This window comes from Periplaneta americana, chromosome 11 (assembly GCF_040183065.1).
Source record: "Periplaneta americana isolate PAMFEO1 chromosome 11, P.americana_PAMFEO1_priV1, whole genome shotgun sequence".
NCBI lineage: Eukaryota > Metazoa > Arthropoda > Insecta > Blattodea > Blattidae > Periplaneta > Periplaneta americana.
The window spans coordinates 49,302,887-49,323,199 of NC_091127.1; the positions used below are offsets into that span (position 1 = coordinate 49,302,887).

The following is a 20,313-nucleotide window of genomic DNA, read 5'->3' on the forward strand; positions in this document are numbered from 1 at the left end:
TCGAGGGATGGTTTGGTTGATGGCGCAGTGTCGGAAGGACCGTATTTTCCATTGGATCGCCTTTGACATTCCCAGGGATGATAGAGGGATGCAGGGCTAATGTGCTTCATGGGATGTAGCGAAGTGATGCCGTAGCAAGATTGATTGGTCGATGGCTGGGGTGAATCCGTGATTGGAGTTAGCAATTATTATTTACACACCCCGAACTCCTATATCTACGGAAATAACGGTACTTCTATTTCCTGCCATGGTTTCAATATGATTTTGAAACGTAAACCTAGAATAGCAACCCCTTCATTCACCCCTTTTAGTTTAAAACTTCCCCTTCCTGATTGCGAATCGTTTCAACGCTTTCGCTTAGCAAATAAGGGCGGGGAGATATCTAAACAATTTGTTAACTCGAAATCGATGCACAAACCCTGGTTTTATAAATGTTGTACTCAGTTTTTGGTTCGTCTTTCACATTACTTAATCATATACAAAATAATAACGTATAAATTGAAGGAAAGCCGCATAGCTATTACTCGGAATCACTATTCAGTAGGTTGGAAGTTTGATTCCTATTTCACCGACTAATCTACTGTATTTGGAATGATGAAACTCAATTTTACATAACTGAATAAACAAAACCTAGTGTAAGGATATCTTATGCGAAGTTTTACCGTTAGATGCCAGGAGTGTTCCATGCGGTACAACATATTGTAGGGCTATATCATACTGTTGATTACGTTCTCTCCTTTGTTGGTTTTCTGAGAGTGTCAAAATTATATTTATATTTATTTTGTATAACCTAGTATAATTTAATATAATTCAGCAGTTTCTTACCTCATAATTTAATTTAATTTACAACAAATAACGACGTAAACTTATATAATACTGAGCTATTATCCTTAAGATATGAATGTAGAAATGTTCAATATGCAGAATATAGGTACGAGTAAATTGAATGTTCATGAACCTAAACGAGAACTCCGATAACGAGGTGAACGGGGGGGGGGGAAAGGAACTTCGTCGAAGGTGAATATTGCCTTATTAATCATTCCAAGTTCCGTACGCGAAAAACAGGATATGCAGCCACCAAAGTGTTTTATAGGGAAGGGACTATCGACTTGAATTCCTCGTATTTTTTTCTCTAGTTGCAGAAAGATAAAATGCAATTTTTAATAGAATAATGTAATATGATGGCAGTAGTATCACAATCTAGTATATACAGGCACGAAGCTCATTACGTAGGGAATATGCATCCATAGATGCAGAAAGATAAAATGCAATTTTTAATAGAATAATGTAATATGATGGCAGTAGTATCACAATCTAGTATATACAGGCACGAAGCTCATTACGTAGGGAATATGCATCCATAGATAGTTGTTAACCACTAGGATCGCTACTATCGCCTCGTCACACACAATGCGAAATGGTACCGGCACAATCTATTGTTCCTAGTACTCTCATTACTTCAAGTTTCGTGACTGTATATACTAGACTCTGCGTTTTGTAGGTTAAGGTATGCAGTTTGGAATATGTAGGAAAATTGTGAAAATTCGAAGTTAAAATGTGGTTTTAATAATATTAGTCTACATTAAATTTACGAAATGGATTTTTGGAGTCAAGATTCCCCTACTTTCTTATTTTATACATAGATTATATTATTTATAGGCCTATTTTTTTCACTACGGATCGTCCTGGATAATATACATCCCAATTATTCGAGAGTTTACTGTATGCTTAGTATTGTCACACTGTAAAATGCGAGGCTAAACTTCGTAGAATCCTACAAGTACAGAACTCTAAGCTAATGTAGTTAGCTCCCGAGGTTGCATATTATGTTTTATCACAATTTTTGTCCGCTTTCAAAATGAAACTGTAGCCAGTTATTCCTTACTCGAAGTACTGTAGTTATTTTTGTTAAATAGCTAGCACTTTGAGGCGCAAATTAATTAGTTACATTTTATAAGGTTAAAAGCATATATTCAGATTGAAATAAAGGTGCATCACCTAATATAGGGGAAGTCCACAAGAGTAATAATAATTCCATACTAATTATAGTTGTTTCAAAGATCTCTCTGCTTCATTTCAGCCACTTGTGAAACTTTTCACAGATAGTAAACCTCATGGACTAATTTTTGTTTAGGAAGTGTGAAATCGATCGTATTTAATTAAAATTTTAAAACTCATTATACGATGCAGGCTTCAAATTACTTGAAAAACTATTTGTTTTATTTATAAAATGTGTTATTCGGACGGGTGATGTATTTGTGCTGTCTGCTGTGAATTAGAATACCGTACACAAAAAACAAAGAGTATCTTGTCAAAGTGACATTGAGTGACAATGACATTGATGCAGCAGCACGTGAATGTGTGGCGATAGCAGGTCTGAGTTAGCTGTTAAAATCTTTCAGGATCTGATTGCAAGCAAAAGGCTTTACCTGGTTTTTACATATAACAACAGAACAAGAAATTGGCGTTTTGAGTTGTTTTTAACAGTATTTGAGCCGTTCAGAGCAGAAGTGGTGTAAGTCAAAATTGGGTAATGAAGTGTAAAGTATAAATACTGTAAAATACAGCGCAAAGCATCAATTAATATGTCCTTCGTGCTCTCCACTGAGTACTAATAGTTTAAATAAACTGAATATTAATTGCTACTTTGGTCAATATTTTACAGAATGTTTACTTTAACCCTCATTACCTATTTTTGACTTACACCACTTCTGCTCTCAACGGCTCATTTAGTCATCAATGTTTATATAGGTGTACTGGAATACAAACGCACACGGAAAGTGCATTTCTCAAAGTACATGCGCGCTATCTCTTGGTGCTATTCAAGATATCCATATTTCCATAAGTCAGCTTTAAAGATATTATTTGTACATTTAATCATGATTAAAACCATAAATGTTCAATTAACACTTCAGTATTCGCGTGGGGACACCTGTCAACCAGCTTGTTTATTTTCATTGCTGTATTTCCTAGAAAGGGTTTACAACCGTGTGGATTTAGGTACCTTCAAAACAAAGCTCACATAATAATAACAACTCGACAATGGATGCGGGATGACTTAAGGAAAAGTGAAGTTGTTTCGTATCGGAGTATATGGCACGTGCCGCGTCGTCCGTCTTTTGTGTACCTGGCGAGTACAGCAGCGTACATAACCAAGGAACTCCGGTCCACATTGCAACGCAATGTGTGCAGTTATGTTATCCTGCTCAAGTATTTAGTACGAGTTGAATAGTGCAGTGCTAATCCATTCATAATGTCGAAGTCAAAACGTTAAATTCGCTTAGAGATACGAAATGCAATTAAGAAGTATGAGAGTGACATTTTATGTATTAACGAAGACAGTATCGTGTGTAATGTATGTAAAATTGAAATAAAAACCAGAACAACTCAGGCTATAGAGAAACATTGCAACAGTACATCGCACAGGAAATGCGTTGAAATGAAATCTGAGGAATCATCATCATCGTCATCATCATTTAGTTGTGAGGCTCTAAACGACACGTGCAACATGATGCTCAGTGTAAATATTCCTCTAAAGAAATGGAGTGATCCCCATTTTAAAGTTTTGATTCAGAAATTCTCTCGATACAAAAACTATTTTAGCGATAGGCGAAGACAATTCAGCTTCGACAAATTACGAGAATATATCGTCGTTTAATGCAACGCTGGTAATTGCATCAATGATGACGAGGACTGAACTTGCAAGGTATGTGCTACACTACTACAGTATGTTTTCCTTTTTCGTTTGGCTTTACAGAGATACAGTAGCATGTTGACGTCGTCTGTTTACGTTTAAAACCTGTTGAGCCAATGGTCTGAATGAAAAAAATGTGACATATAGTAAATGTGCACCTACATTCAACGATAAGTCATCCCGCATCCACTGTCTACTAATAACATAGTTTCAGCCTTGAAGTTGCCCCTTGTGTAGCTAAGGTTTTATTATTCTGGGTGACAACTGTCAACCACGCGCCCTTTCACGTTACGGTTTCTGCAAAGTTTCGTTAAGAATTCATCATCACTTTTGTGAGTTATATAGGCCTACTATATATTTAGGGATTTTTTTTTATTGAACTTCGAAGAATTGTAGATCTACGTTTTTCAAATTCCTTCAGAGATTATAAAGCGTTCTCAAGCATTACTAGTCATTCAAGAATCCGATACGCCAGCCCCAGAACAAGGAATTGGATCCAGGGGCCGTTGTTACCAATTTGGTTGGTCTGGAGACAAAACGACTGGAAATATTGTGTGAAATGTTTAAAACGGACATATGCCGACCATTTGAGGAATATCTGTGTAAATTGCTTGTAAATAACTAGGCATTTGAAAGATAATGCAAGGAAAATAGGGCAATAGGTTACAAGCTATTCATGTATTATTGTATACAAAGATTTTCATAACAAAGCAAGGATTATAAACGTGTTTCCAGTGTTAATTGTATAGTTAAATGTAGAAAGTGTTTGAAATTTACACATATACATACACAGTAAGGGCTGAAGGTAAATGCAAATAACACGAAGAGCGTGGTCATAGGAAGAAAAATACAGAAGATAAACATGCGAATTCTAAATGAGGCAGTAGAACAAGTGGACAGCTTCATATACTTGGGGGGTATTATAAGCAGTAATATGAGTTGCTGCCAGGAAGTCAAAAAGAGGATAGCAATGGCCAAGGGAGCATTTAATAGAAAAAGAAGCAGCTTCTGTGGACCTCTGGAAAAATAACTTAGGAAAAGACTAGTGAAGTGCTTTGTATGGAGTGTGGCATTGTATGGGGGTAGAAACGTGACATTATGACGAAGTGAAGAGAAGGGAATAGAAGCATTTTAAATGTGGATGTGGAGAAGAATGGATCATGTGGAGTGGACAGACAGGATAAGAAATGAAGCTGTGTTGGAAAGAGTGGATGAAGAAAGAATGATGCTGAAACTGATCAGGAAGAGGAAAAGGAATTGGTTGGGTCACTGGCTGAGAAGAAACTGTCTACTGAAGGATGCACTGGAAGGAATGGTGAACGGGAGAGGAGTTCGAGGTAGAAGAAGATGTCAGATGATAGACGACATTATGGATCATAAGAAGAAACAAAGAGGAAGGCAGAAAATCATTTACATAATTATCTGTTACTTATAATTTATAAATAAACTAATTTTGTTTCAAAACTATTTTATATTTATTTATAAATAAACTGTGTATACTCCGAAGTAACACAAAATGATGTAATCATTCGTATTGAAAAGAATGTTCAAATTCATTCTCTGCAGCAAGAATATAACTTGGGTGACAGCAACTGAATAAGTTACGAAAAAGTACGCGAGTATTGAAAGGTTAATTTAAAGGTTAAGATTCTTTTTTTTTTTTTAATTCCGCAAAATTCACGTAACAAACTCCATAGAAAACTTACAGACCTACATGCTTCTGAAGTTATCCGCCACTGATGAAGGGGCGTGTCTGTTTATGACTCTGGTTCAAGAAATACTCACGTGTCTTAGTAATTCGAAAACGTCAATAGTTCACCTTTCCTTTACCTTCTACTCCTTGATGCTTATCTTGAATATATTTCGATCCCGTCACGGGCCGGTCATGTGACATGAGTGGGTGTCTCACTGGAAACGAAGCCGAGTTTTATTACAAATTAAATTGAATACGATTCCTGGAAGATGTCTGCAATAATTTAACCTGAGCCGAGATTTTAATTTCGAAGGATTGTATGATGAAACAAAGGTGTAATATAACACGTGTTCAAATGAACTGGAGTTCCTCTATGTATTTATTCATTTCAATATTCCCTTGCATTACAAGTAGACTACATAATACATTATACCCCGTGCTCAATTTTGAATAGAAGCTTCCGATGCTTGTTTATATATATATATATATATATATATATATATATATATATATATCCATGAGGTCGTCATCACGGAGCGAGTTCAATTCTCAAGGCCTAGATAAAGGATGCAGAACAGCCTGTTGTTGACATTGGATATTGTTCTTTGCTTTCTCAACAAATGAATGTAGCGTCATCCATGTGAAAAGGAAAAGGTACAAGTGATGCAATTGGACTACTACGAACAATCGGCGAAAGGTACCTAGAGAAGAATAAAGAAATGTATATAGTATTTGTGAACTTAGGAAAGGCGTTTGACAGAGTGGATTGGAACAAACTGATGGATATCCCGAAGAAAATAAGTGTGGATTGTAAAGACAGGAAGCTGTTCAGGCCTATATCAAGCAACGAGTCCAAGTTAGGATAGAAGGGGGAGAAATGTCAGAAGGAAGCGAAATAGGGAGAGGAGTACTTAAAAAGATGCCCTTTATCACCTACCCTGTTCAACATCTACTTGGAGGATATGGTAAAGAACAGTTTTCACAACATGGTAGAGGTAAAAGTAGGAGAAAGAAGAATAAAGTTGATAAGATTTGCTGATGATATGTCGTTGATACTAAGGGATATGCTACTTGAGCTAGATGACAGCTGTGTGCAGTATGGAATGAAGATAAATACAAACATGACGGAGACGCAAGAAAAATAAAGAAGGTAAACTTGTAAATTCTAAATGAGGCAGTAGAGCAAGTGAACCGGTTGTTCCTTATGGTTGTAAAACTTGGACTCTCACTTTGAGAGAGGAACATAGGTTAAGGGTGTTTGAGAATAAGATGCTTAGGAAAATATGTGGGGTTAAGAGGGATGAAGTTACAGGAGAATGGAGAAAGTTACACAACACAGAACTGCACGCATTGTATTCTTCACCTGACATAATTAGGAACATTAAATCCAGACGTTTGAGATGGGCATGGCATGTAGCACATATGGCCGAATTCAGAAATGCATATAGAGTGTTAGTTGGGAGGCCGGAGGAAAAAAGACCTTCGGGGAGGCCGAGACGTGGATGGGAAGATAATATTAAAATGGATTTGAGGGAGGTGGGATATGATGATAGAGACTGTATTAATCTTGCTGAGGATAGGAACCAATGGCGGGCTTATGTGAGGGCGGTAATGAACCTCTGGGTTCCTTAAAAGCCAGTAAGTAAGTTAAGTAAGTAAGTAAGTAAGAGCAAGTGAACAGCTTCAAATACTTGGGATGTAGTATAAATAGTAACATGAGCTGTAGCCAGAAAGTCAAAAGGGGGATAGCAATGGCCAAGGAAGATTTTAATAGAAAAAGAAGCATCTTCTAAGGACCTCTGGAAAAAGAACGAAGGAATAGACTAGTGAAGTACTGTGTGTGTAGTGTGGCATTGTATGGGGCAGAAACATGGATATTACGACGAAATGAAGATAAATGAATAGAAGCATTTGAAATGTGGATATGGAGAAGAGTGGAACGTGTTAAGTGGAGAGACACGCTCCTGTTCACGCGGACTTCGTCAGATCTGGATGCTGTGGCTGAATCGATTAGATGAATCACGTCCTTGATGAGCGATCCTAAGGACTTGAAAATCATCACAATAAAGGAGGATGCACTATACGCCTAAGGCTGCGGTGCTTGCCTACGGACTCTCCTCCGAACGAAAAAGGAAAGTAAATTATATGATTTATCTTAATATTATTACACGTTCACAAAATATTTTTCTTCTTTTTAGTCCGTTATTTTACGACGTTTTATCAACTGCTGTGGTTATCTAGCGTCTGAATGATATGAAGTTGATAATGCCGGCGAAATGAGTCCAGGGTTCAGCACCGAAAGTTATCCAGCATATTCTCTTACTGTGTTGCGGGAAAACCCTGGAAAAAGCCTCAACCAGGAATATTCTTATTAATTATAAAGCAAGGTTCTCAATTTCGTTTGGTACATTTAAAACATATATGAACTGATAATGGAAATTACGGAAAATGGATGAAGGCATTTTAATGAATGACCCGTCATTTTGAAGCTTGGCATAGAAGGATTTTCAGAAAAATAGTAATTTTCACTGTAGCGTTAGTTTTCCTACATAATTTTCCTATTTTCCAATTGTATTTCGGAATAAAACAAAACACACAATACAATAAACTGTAGGTTATTACACGAAGGCCATGACCTTCAAGATTGCTTACATATTTAGAGTTCAAATTCAATTGGTTATTAAAAACTTCAAGACTTACTAAAAATAATTTACAGATCTGGTTCTGCGGTGTGTAATTTTCTGAATACAGCTGTGTACTGGATATTAAAATCTAAAAAAACTTGAGGTTGTTTGATGACATTATTACCATTGTAAATGAAATATTATTATAGTTAATGCCATAATGTTAATATATAGACCTATATATAAAATTACAAAACTTTCGTAAGATAATAATATTGTTGTTAAAAATCAAATATTTTATAGTTATTAATCAAGTGGGGTTGGGTCTTTTTCATATACTTAATGGCGGTGTGGTGTAGATACTTACATGAGTCATTCTCTTCAGTACTGGCTTGAGAGAGCGCAGAAGTTACAGTTCCTAAGGAAAGAAGGTATTACTTAGTAATGAAATAAGAGGCCTACACAATTTTGTAGTCTCCCGATCATTTCAGCAAGATCTCTTAGCAGGATAAAATTATTTTACCCCCTACATTTCAAGCTCTACATGCAGCAGCTATACCAAGCTGCTATGTCCATTGTTCGCAAGCATACCAAACCTGACTATTTTTAACTTTCACCTACAATCCACAATGACCTGAAATAGCTATTGCTTTACTCCCACATGAAAAATCCACTGATCGTTCTGACATTGATACTTGCGTTTTCGCGTTAAAACTCAAAAACTGAAGGTGGAAAGGTTCAAGAAAAGTATATGGCATAAAAAAACATTCAGAGGGAGTATGTTTCACTATTATAGAAGCAAATAACTTTCAAAAGTCTGGTATTTTTCATTGAAAATAAATCTAAAAAAAAAAAAAATTATTTCAACATCTAATGAACTTAGTTTGCAGGATTTGCTGCACAAGTCACTAGTATATTATGTTTGCAATTGAGATCACAGATAACTGAATTTGCGATTTCGAAAAAAACCAAGAGTTCACTCTTTAAGGAAATGTTACTTTTGCTGTCTGTGGTGACACTCCTGTCACCATCTTCGTCGTCACCACCGTCATTCTCTTCGCCTTGTATTACATCACAAATATGTTCATTTCAGAAGCTTTCACCGTTATTTCAGCGCTTTCATGAGGATTCCAAATTTCCCTTTCATTTGGAACATAATTAAACAAGTTAACGAACAGTGTGCCGGCTTTGTGGACGCATGCTGCTTTCAATTTGTTCGTTAGTTTCCAATTATTTCTACGAACTTAGCTCATTTCATATTGTTTCGTATTTTTATCTGTAACATGCTACATCTGTTAAGGTTAAAAAACGAAATACTAAGAATAAATTTGATGTGACAAACTAAAGAGCATAGGATATAATTGCATTATTGTTTTTCTGATTTGTACAGTATTTGAAGTCACTGAGTCCGAAAGGTATAACTGCAGCCATGGATGTCATTGCAATATGCATGTATTGAAGCAAAGAGCACGGTAGTGATCATCAGTCTACTTCTGTTTTCGATTTTGTCAATGTATGCTAATTTAATCGGCTATTTTTCAAACCCCATATTTCACTCATTTTGTCATTTTCGTTTTATGTGAAAAATGAAAGTCGCAACCTAGACGCATCATTTTATGTTGAAGCTCCGTACGTCTGCTGTTTAGAATGCTTGTATGGACAAAGCATATAGTTGCTTTAGTTTTGAAACTCCTTAAGTCACGGACTTACATGGATTCTCGACATACAGTGTGTGTTCCCTGTAGGCAGGAATCACACCGACAGTGGAATTGCGGCGAGAGGTGACAGACCAGTAGTGAGTGATTTCATAATCAGTGTATCACAGTAGCAATGCCCAAGAAAATTGAGTCTTTTTGGGACGAGTACATAACAACCCTTTCCAATGCCAAGTACAGTTACATGAAAATCATAGGAGCCTGCAGAAATCGTGGTTTCGTCATTTCTAAGAAAGGCATTTTGTGTGTACCTAGTAAGACTGGCAAAGCTCGGATGGGATTAATTCCATAACGGAAAAAGCAAGTAAATCCTCCCCTCCGTCACAAGTCGCCGATAACCACGAGATGATACAAATTAATTCCATTAGAGCTTTACCAATCTTATTAAGTACAAATAAGATGCCTTTCTTGGAAATAACGAAACCTCGTTTATTGCAGGCGTCTTTTATTTTCACTTCACTGTAGTTGGCATCAAAAAGAGTTATGTACCCCTCCAAAAAATAATCGATTTTCTTGGGAATTTCTGTTGTGAGTTGCCGTGCACTCTGACGATGAGATCACTCACTACTGGTCTGTCACCTCGCGCCACAGTTCAGCTGTCGTGTGACTCCTGACATACATGATGCCATTCAAATTCGTTATCAGAGATCGGAAACAACCCTGCAGTTAATAAAGTAATCATATAATTTAATTTGTCATCTAGTTTAAGTAGGTATTTAAGTTCGATAATCTTGTGGCTTATGCATATTTTTTTTCTATTTTTGACCTTGTCTTAGGTATATCTTTAACTTTCTGTTGTACTCACATTATATTATCATGTATTTCCTTTTTATCCTGTAGTTAAGGGGAAGAGAACTCCTCACGGCATTAGCTCAGCCAGAAAAAATAAAGCATTATTATTATTATTATTATTATGCCTATTATTATTATTATTATTATTATTATTATTATTATTATTATTATTATTGTCAGTACTATCCGAAATTCGAAACGAAGTTGGTGAAAGAAAATTCAACCTGAGAGCTAGAAAATCACTATAATCCATTAGCACATGTAGTAATAGGGAAAATGGTTAGGTTTCACCTTTAGGGTATTTAGTAAGCTGATCCGGACTATTCTCGGGAAACAGCATAATCACAGGTATGCTATGGTTAAGTTTAGCTTTGTGTTTAACGAAGAGTTTACTTAATTGTCACAAATTCATCGTTCTCTCATTTCTACTCGAAAAACCATGGTTTACCAGCATTCATAGACTATATTTTTCAGGATCTAGATTAAATAGAAATAGACACGCTTCAAGTCATAGAAAACACATTTTATGTTGTTTCGTACGAAATGTGACAGTCGTAATTGAAGTGATAATTCAGAATTTTATGACATAGTGAGACCATCTTCTTTACGGGACCTGAAGATCATTAAATTTCCAGTTATAACAAGGCAATGCCAATAACTACTACATTATTTCTACTTGCAGCCATTAAATGTGGCCAGAACACAATAGGCTAACAATTCTGTCTCCCCTAACTAATGTGTTAAGTCAAGAAATAAAAGGGCACAATCACTTTATAGCTCCTTGAATTTTCATTTGCAATGAGGTATGACAAATAATTTATTGCTCGGAAACTTGTTTCTATTTCTCAATGTCTGTATCTCTGGAGTCAATATACATTTCACGTAATTGACACTGAAATCTCTTTCCGTTCTATACCATCTCAGTAAAGAGTACGTGACACTCAAAAGTTGCGTTTCTAACTTGTGATAAATCTATTACATTGAAACTCTTTCTAAGTTTATTATATCATTACTTTTACTTGTTTGATCGAGTCATTGCTCGATGTTCGTCTGTACTATAAAGATTAATTTATTATGGCGACTTAAAACTTCCGGTAAATAAAACACTGAAATGCCTTTATACTACAGGGTCTTTCATAAGTAACGAGGCTATCAAAAATTAACTATTTTGGATAATTTTTTAAAAATAATGTTCATCCTCACGAGAAATAATCCTTCCCGGTGCCGTAAAGTCGATCTGAAAACAAACACCCCATCCTCTCGTCCCAAAGCTGTTAAACGAAAGAATGTTAATGTTTTAAACCTTTATTAAAACACATAAATGTACAAACAACTTCAATTGTTGACAAATTATGGTGTTCAATTTTCAAAATGACCTCCGTTCTGCTGAATGCACAAATGTAAGCCATGTATCAACTCTTCATGGACTCTGGTGAGCATGTCAGGCGTAACCATTTGTATCGTATGTTCAATTCGTTCAACTAATATTCAGAAATGGTGCATGACTTAGTCGCATAGACATGATCCTTGATGAATCCCCAGAAAAAGAATTCCAGGGAAGTCAAATCAGGTGATCGCGGAGGTCAACGGAATGTGCCTATACGACCGATCCACCTGCCTGGAAAATACTTCATCTACGGAATAAACGCTTAATCTGAGCGACACTGTTTCCAAGTTAAACCAGGCAGCAATTTTTCTATTCTGCAATAACGTTAAGCGGCTGCGTGGCATTTTATAATTCCAGTCTATCACAACAATGTGTATAGGAATGGCCGTGTGCCATTATCCTTAGAGTATAGAAGACCATGCTCGAGGTCATTTTAAGTCCTTGGCGTATATAAGGCCATGCTCCAGGTCATTTTAAGTTGGCATCATATACACGTTACACATGGATAAGTAACTTTCTATGGTGGCGGGGAAGGGGTGTTTGTTTCCAAATCGACTGTACGACACCGGGAAGGGTTCTTTCTCGTGAGGATGAACATCATTTCAAAAAATTATCCAAAATAGTTGATTTTTCGATAGACTCGTTACTTATGAAAGACTCTGTACTATGTAGGCTATATGACCAAGAAAGGCCACCATGGCATATTTTCGTCAAAATTTATTCTGTGAAGTTTATAGTAATCACCTCACAGAACTGGTATCCTACAAAATCAAAACTTCTTGCTATGCAGACTTGGAGGAAAAAATGGGCAGAGAACGCGTTGAAGAATACTTCGTTCAATACAACTAATCCATTACAGGAAAATACTAACAAGACCAATACCAATAATATGTCGCTTGAGTCAATAAAATCAATGTAAAGAGTGTCCACTAGTGAGGTTGATCCGACAGTATTTTGCTTCGGCGAAGCTCTAAGCCATTCGGAGTTATTTGAATAATTTTTACTCCAATTACTTGTTAGAAATAATCAATTGGTACTCGCCAATACATCAGATTATCGAAGTGTTACGTCCTTTACACTTAAACAAGTGTCAATACTATTGAAAAGATTTCGGGAAACTGATTGAAGTCAATTTTGTTAACAATGTCCTATATCGTCAAGTTTTTCTTCTGTTAAAACAGGATTTGGCATGTATATAATGTACAGTACTTTTATATAAGAATATCATGTATTTACACTTTTCACTAACTTAAACCAATGTCTGTGATTATAGAACATGTACCCTAGAATAATTATGAAGGCAGTCCCTTTACGGAAATTGTAACAAAAATGTTTTCCCACAAAACTGTCGTCAGCGAATATTCTTTGTTCTAATTCATATACTATAACAATGAATGAAATTCATTTTATATGCATGTACAAATAGACCTCCATTACATAAAATTATTCAATTGTAACTTAAAAAAAATAACAAGGGAACCTCTTTTAAGTTTTGCGTTGAAGATTCTTACTGCATTCTGACATATTCATTTGAATTAGTTTATTCTTTGCTATCCGTCTTTTTCTTCTAGATGACTTATTTAACATTATTACTTACTAACATACTTACTGGCTTTTAAGGAACCCGGAAGTTCATTGCAGCCCTCACATAAGCCCGCCATCGGTCCCTATCCTGAGCAAGTTTAATCCAGTCCCTATCATCATATCCCATCTCCCTCACATCCATTTTAATATTATCTTCCCATCTACGTCTCGGCCTCCCCAAAGGTCTTTTTCCCCTCCGGCCTCCCAACTAACACACTATATACATTTCTGGATTCGCCCATACGTGCTACATGCCCTGCCCATCTCAAACGTCTAGATTTAATGTTCCTAATTATGTCGGGTGAAGAATACAATGCGTGCAGTTCTGCGTTGTGTAACTTTCTCCATTCTCCTCTAACTTCATCCAAATATTTTCCTAAGAACATTATTCTCAAACACTCTTAACCTATGTTCCTCTCTTAAAGTGAGAGTCCAAGTTTCACAACCATAAAGCATACCCGCTAATATAACTCTTTTATTAATTCTAACCTTCAGATTTTTTGACAGCAGACTGGATGATAAAAGCTTCTATTTAACATTCTAAATAAATTAATTTTTGTATTTTGTTTGAATGTTCTTGCATTAAAAATTTATATTTTCTTAACTGATTTTTACCAAGGAATATTTCATTGAATTACTTTTAGGTCGTAGTTCTGAATGGAATTCTCTTCAGACTATTTTCATTGTTAACAGCAAGGAAATACTTGTATCTAACAATATACGTAGATGTATTTATTTTTACTTTAGTACACTTTTGTATTAATCACAGCCCTATTGATGAGGGAAGTTTCAGTATACAATGTAGCACTAATAGTAACCCCACATACAATTATAATAGGATTTACACAATGACACCCTTTATTTACATATGTAATCCCTTGTGTATTGGAAGGATTTTGGACGTATTACATTTTAACTTTTAGGGACAACGTCTATAATTCTGCTATTTGCTATAGTAAAGACTTAATGAGAATTTTTTTTTTTTTCCAGATTTCTCGCAATTGCCACAAGAGAAAAGCTGCATGCATTGGATGGGCTCCAACATTTGCATTAAAATCCTGCCATTTACTTCTTGGCTACAGTTTGGCTGATGTGAGGACAGTGCCATTACAGAATTGTGAAGGAAAAGCATGTTTCGAGCTCCGTGTTTAGCGCTTTGTCTTCAGTACTTATCAAAAAGACTGGCGAACGATAAAGAAAAAGTTTCTATTTGTACAACAACAAAAGCAAAACAAAGGCATACTATGCGAACTGAGTCCAGTCTCTCATATTTAGGTTTTTTTAACTATTTCTAAATTGCAGCTTTTCGTATTTTATTCTCTCGATATGTCTTCAGGATAGCTATGGACTCCACCAATTTTTTAAAATAAACATAATATCATTAATAATTTATAGAGGAACTAAATTCTTACATAAAAGGTGTCATTCAAGCTATTCAGAAGTTGTTTTAGGCATCACGCAGGGCACGAATAGGTTCGGACACAATACAGGGAGTTCCTATGCAGACCGGTCCCATTCCAATCTCTATCTAACAAAATCTTTTGAGCGCCGAATGGTCGTACACCGGCGTACGGACAAGTCCGTGCACCTGTGATCGGGAAAGATGACATCATATGAAATACAGCTCGCAAAACAAAACACAGCAACGGTGAAGATGGAAGGAGGGAGGAGAAGTAGCAGAACACCTTCACTATTCCAAGTTTCGCGTTCGCATAGACGAACAGTGAACATATCAATATCTACTTTTCATTTCTTTTTATGTTTGTTTCATTTGATTTATATTTTTTTGTTGTTTTATGTAGGCCTACAATTTAAACACTAAGATAGATTTGTAATTAACACATTCAAATTAGGAGTTTAGCTGCATGGAGCAAATTTTAACTCAGCAACGAGATGTTGCACTTTACTTGAACACTTTGAATGAACAAGTGTTGGCGAAGGGGAGGGAGGGATGGAGATCATGCCTTACCCCTTCAATCTCCACCCTGCTTATGTGCCGATTCGCGAGTCAAGAAATGCTGACCACTGCCTTGCACACTTCCTTACGCAGACCGTCCTACTTCACCCCTTACCGCTTAGCTTCCTCGGGACAGACGCCCCCTAATACCGTCATTAACCCGACGGAATATTACTACCTGGGACCTGTCTCCATATGAACTCTGTAGTTGAAATTCTCTACCTCGCAACGCTTGTACTTTAGCTTAAGTAACAACTAAAAAAGTTAAATTATATACAGGGTGTAAACGATATAAACTCCAAAATGATAAAGACTGTACATTTCGATCTACTAAACATGATTTTTAGTGAAATTTTGTTTCTTTTTCTTATTTTTTTGTTTTTATTTCCTAAAATATCATATTTTTAGGATTGATAGTAGTCTAATATTTATTTTTCGATTAAATATGAACGTCATTGCCAATGTCCTTCCGTCCAAACACGCTAACACCACCATAACAGAGAGACAACAGAGTGCCCTGCTTTGTAAACAATGATATCTCCACAGTAGCAATGTATGTTGCGGACCGAAATAAATAACAGTCTACTAGCATTTCCAAAAAAATTAGACTCACAGACAAAATTCTTTTCTAGGGAAACCAAAAAAGTTACGGGAATATTTTATTAGCATTTTTTGTTTATTAATTTATATTCTATCATCAGTAATTTTTTGGCAGTTTATATAACTTTTCTCCTAACATAGTCACGTCATCCGCATAAACAAGGAGCTGATGTAACCCGTTCAATTCCAAACTTTCCCTGTTATCCCGGACTTTCCTAATGGCATACTCTAGAGCAAAGTTAAAAAGTAAAAGTGATAGTTCATCTCCTTGCTTTAGCCTGCAGTGAATTAGAAAAGCATTTGAGAAAAACTGGTCTATACGGATTCTGCTGTATGTTTCACTGAGACATATTTTAATTAATCGAACTAGTTTCTTGAGAATACCAAATTCATTAAGACTATTCTATAAAACTTCTCTCTTAGCCGAGTCATATGCATGTTTGAAATCTATGAATAATTGATGTACTGTATGCTTATGCTCCCATTTTTTGTCCAATATCTGTCGAGTACAAAAAATCTGAGCAATAGTCAATCTATTACGCCGAAAACCACACTGATGATCCCCAATAATTTCATCTACATATGGAGTTAAACTTCTGAAAAGAATACTGGACAAAATTTTGTACGACGTCAACAAAAGTGATATTCCTCGAAAGTTACGAGACCTACAGTTAGTCTTATGCCCCTTCCTAAAAATAGGTACAATTATGGACTTCCAATGTTCTGGTACAATGTCCTTTTCCCAAATATTAAGTACAAGCTTATACATTTTTAGCTTGAATAATGAACAAACTTATGTATAATATTAAATATAGGTTTTACTTATATAACTTAACCATTTTAAAATTCAATACTTGAAGATCTTGATAAATACTCGATATCTTGCATTTATAGTAAAGATAGAATAAGCCAACTTTATACAAACGCACTGTCTATGCATAGAATGTCTTCAACAGTTGAAACACTGCTCCATAAATGATATCAATCCAAATCGGTGAAAGATCTGAGAACTATACACATTTATTGAAACCAGTATGTTTAAATCTAAGATGACCATCTAGCGGTCGCTTACCAAATGCCTTTATAAAGGAAGATTGTTACTATGGTGTATTAAAAATTAGAATGATATTGTCATAGACTTCGTCCTAATGATGATGTCTGATTCGTGTTCATTTTTTGAAAAACGAATATTCATTTGAGTCCTAGTAGAAAATGGCCATATTGAAATGACATTGTAGGCCTACGGTTTTACTTTAGTGTCCTCTGACAATAAGTAGTTATAATTTCATTGTCATCAGAACTATAGAAAATGAATAAGCTGCACTAATATACACTATGTAATAAAAAAATCTAAAAAATTAAATTAAAGATATATATTTCTTTTTATTAATTTGTCCTAATTTCTCCTCAAATATTAATTAAATATTAACTAAAAAATTAAACTTGAAGTTTAAAAATTAATTTCTGGCTTACAATGCAGCAGATACTACATAATAGGTTAATTCAACAGTAAAGAGCAATCATTAGGAGGAAATCTATGGCAATCGTATTTCAGGAATTTTTTTCTAATTTTCCATACACCATAACAACCATACCTCCTTAAAAAATATAAAAACGAAATATTTCAAGTAAACAATTTCTGTGTTAATGTATTTAACAAAGGTGGATGTTAATAACAAACATAAATACGTGTTTAGTGTCTAATTTCTTGATAATACTCGTATATTTCTTTCAAGAATTAGGTAACGTCATTATATTATTGAAGTTATAAACAGATAACATTTTATTCGTTCGGCATATTTAAGTTAAGTTTGAATTGAACAAATAATTATTGACTACAGTATTGATTATTATTGTCTGTTTAAAATATTCAAGTTTTGCTTTTTGCGGCAGATTAGATATTACAACTTGACGTGACATAACTTCACTCTGACATAAAGAAATAAAATCAAATACCTTGTTTAACGTAACTGAGATTTCATACAGCTATTTATGAACCTTATCTCACTTACCGTTCTCAAGATGCAGCCTCCGTCCATCTTTCACACCACCCAACATCTCAACATCAGGGTAGGTCATGTCTGAATTATTATCCGTAGCAGACGACGCCGATGACGTGGATGAGGACGACGTCATTGTTGCACCGCCTTGCTGCTGTTGCTGCTGTGCTGCCATCCTTCGGCTATTAGCTGAAACTCGGCCCCTACTACCGAGTGTTCCAGAGCTCCCTGCAGGTCCGTAACTTTGGCCGGCGGACTGCTTCGAGCCCACGCTAGCATCGCTGCGGCTGAGTGACGACTTCTTTGTGGGGTAATGGTGGTGATGGTGGCCGCCATGGTGATGCCGCGACGTAGATGAGGAAGAGGGCATGTGTGTTGGGAAGCGGGGACTCGTGGAGTTGACAGGTGTCGAGTTGCCCGAGAGATTAGTGGATTCCAGCGGGTACGGGGACGCCTGGCGATGACCCCCTGCCCCTCCGCCAGATGAAGACAAGTTCGGACTATGTTGACTGCTACTCAGGGGGTGATGGTACATAGTAGGGGATGCACACGTGGGGGGTGGCGTGGGGAAAGGGGTTGTGGGGTTGTCTGTAGTGGTCGCTTCCTCGGTGTCGGATCCTGTTCGGTACGAATTGATGCCCGAAAGAGAAGAGCGCTCGGCGCCTGCAACAAGAAAACCAATAGCCGAACATTACTGTTTAGCTTACAAATATATCGATAATTTTCTTCTGTTAATTCTTAATAAATGTTAAAAATTTAAAAGGCATGATAAGGGCCGATAAACTGATACAATAACAATAAAAGTTTTATCATGACCGTCAGTGCTTATCTATTTAACAAATTTCTTAGTTTACAATAATTTGTTACATTTATTTGGTTTTAACGTTTTCGGTTTCATTAAGGGTATACGTACGCGAACGACCACAAATATTATCAGAAAATGCAGGCTCTAAATTTCTAAAATTTTTGGAAGGGAATGAGCTCACAATTGGACAAAAATTACAAGACTTATTAGAACTTAAATATATGATAAAAGTATAAAAATGGTTACTAATAATACTTTTTAGAATTCACTTTCTACTTCAAATTAAATTTTCCAAAATTTGAAGACTTTCACACATATGTATTATTTCATAACTCCACAACCATTAGAGATAGAGTACTGAAATTTTGTACACTGATTTAACATGCATTTATGCAAAAGGTAGACTACAATAATGCCCATTTCTTTGAAAAGAGAAAAATTAGATCACAAAACATGATGTAAATTTTAATATGTTTTATACGGGACAAATAAAAAATTAATTGTATTAAAATAAACAACTCTACATGTCTGAGAGTAGTCCACTTTTCAGAAATAAGTGTTTATTACATGCAGGAAAAATATTAAAGATGTCAGACAGACCATAACAATGTTATGGTTACCAAATGATGTAACTGAAGATTTCTTTTTTTTTTTTCATACTTTGATAAAACTGGTTTGAAAAATATTATTAGTAACCTTTTTTTATACTTTTATGAGGTATTTAAGTTGTAATAAGTCTTGTTGTGGTACCTTGTAATTTTTGTCCTATTGTGAGTTCATTTTCTTAAAAAAAGTTTAGAAATTTAGAGCTTGCATTTTTGGTAATATTTGTGGTCGTTCACGTACATATACCATTAAGCCATCTTCAGAAAAGTTTATGCCTATATGCATGAAGTTGGTACATGTATATGTGATACAAATAAATAAACGAATTAACATGTCTCTCTGTAGAAGTAAATGAACATACAACGAGATTAAAACATTACTATGTTAAAACTAGGCTATGTGAGCCATGATCAAAGTTATTAAAAGTTATTACAAACTGAATTAAATTAAAACATGTGCGATACAGCTGTGATTGAGACAGGTTCGTATCTGTATTGAAGTCCAGATCTGACTGAGAATTGGTGAATCAGCTGTGGGGGAAGAAAAGAAATATGTATCAAGTTGTGATACCTATTATACCAAATTATAATGCAGGGTTATTAATAAATGTTGCTTTATGATATATTCTAAAAATAAGACAGTTGCTCAAAATTCGTATGAAATTAAAGGTGTGAAGTTACCTAGAGTAGAATCATTTAAGGATTTGGGTATTTATTTTACACACAACTTATGTTTTAAAATGCACTTAAATCACGTGGTAATTGATGCATATAAAAAATTAGGATTTATAATCAGAAATATAAAAGAATTAAAAAATATAAATACTATTGATACTCTCTATAAAACTCTAGTTAGA

At 35.5% G+C, this 20,313-nt stretch overlaps 1 protein-coding gene across 1 annotated transcript in view; it reads right to left on the bottom strand.

The window, feature by feature from the left end:
* LOC138708518 (secreted protein C-like) overlaps positions 1-20,313 on the bottom strand; it is a 1,615,872-nt gene that overhangs the window by 64,948 nt on the left and 1,530,611 nt on the right. The window contains exon 6 of the mRNA XM_069838633.1: positions 18,059-18,709. Within this exon, the coding sequence (XP_069694734.1) occupies positions 18,059-18,709 (651 nt within the window). The remainder of the gene's footprint in view (positions 1-18,058; positions 18,710-20,313) is intronic.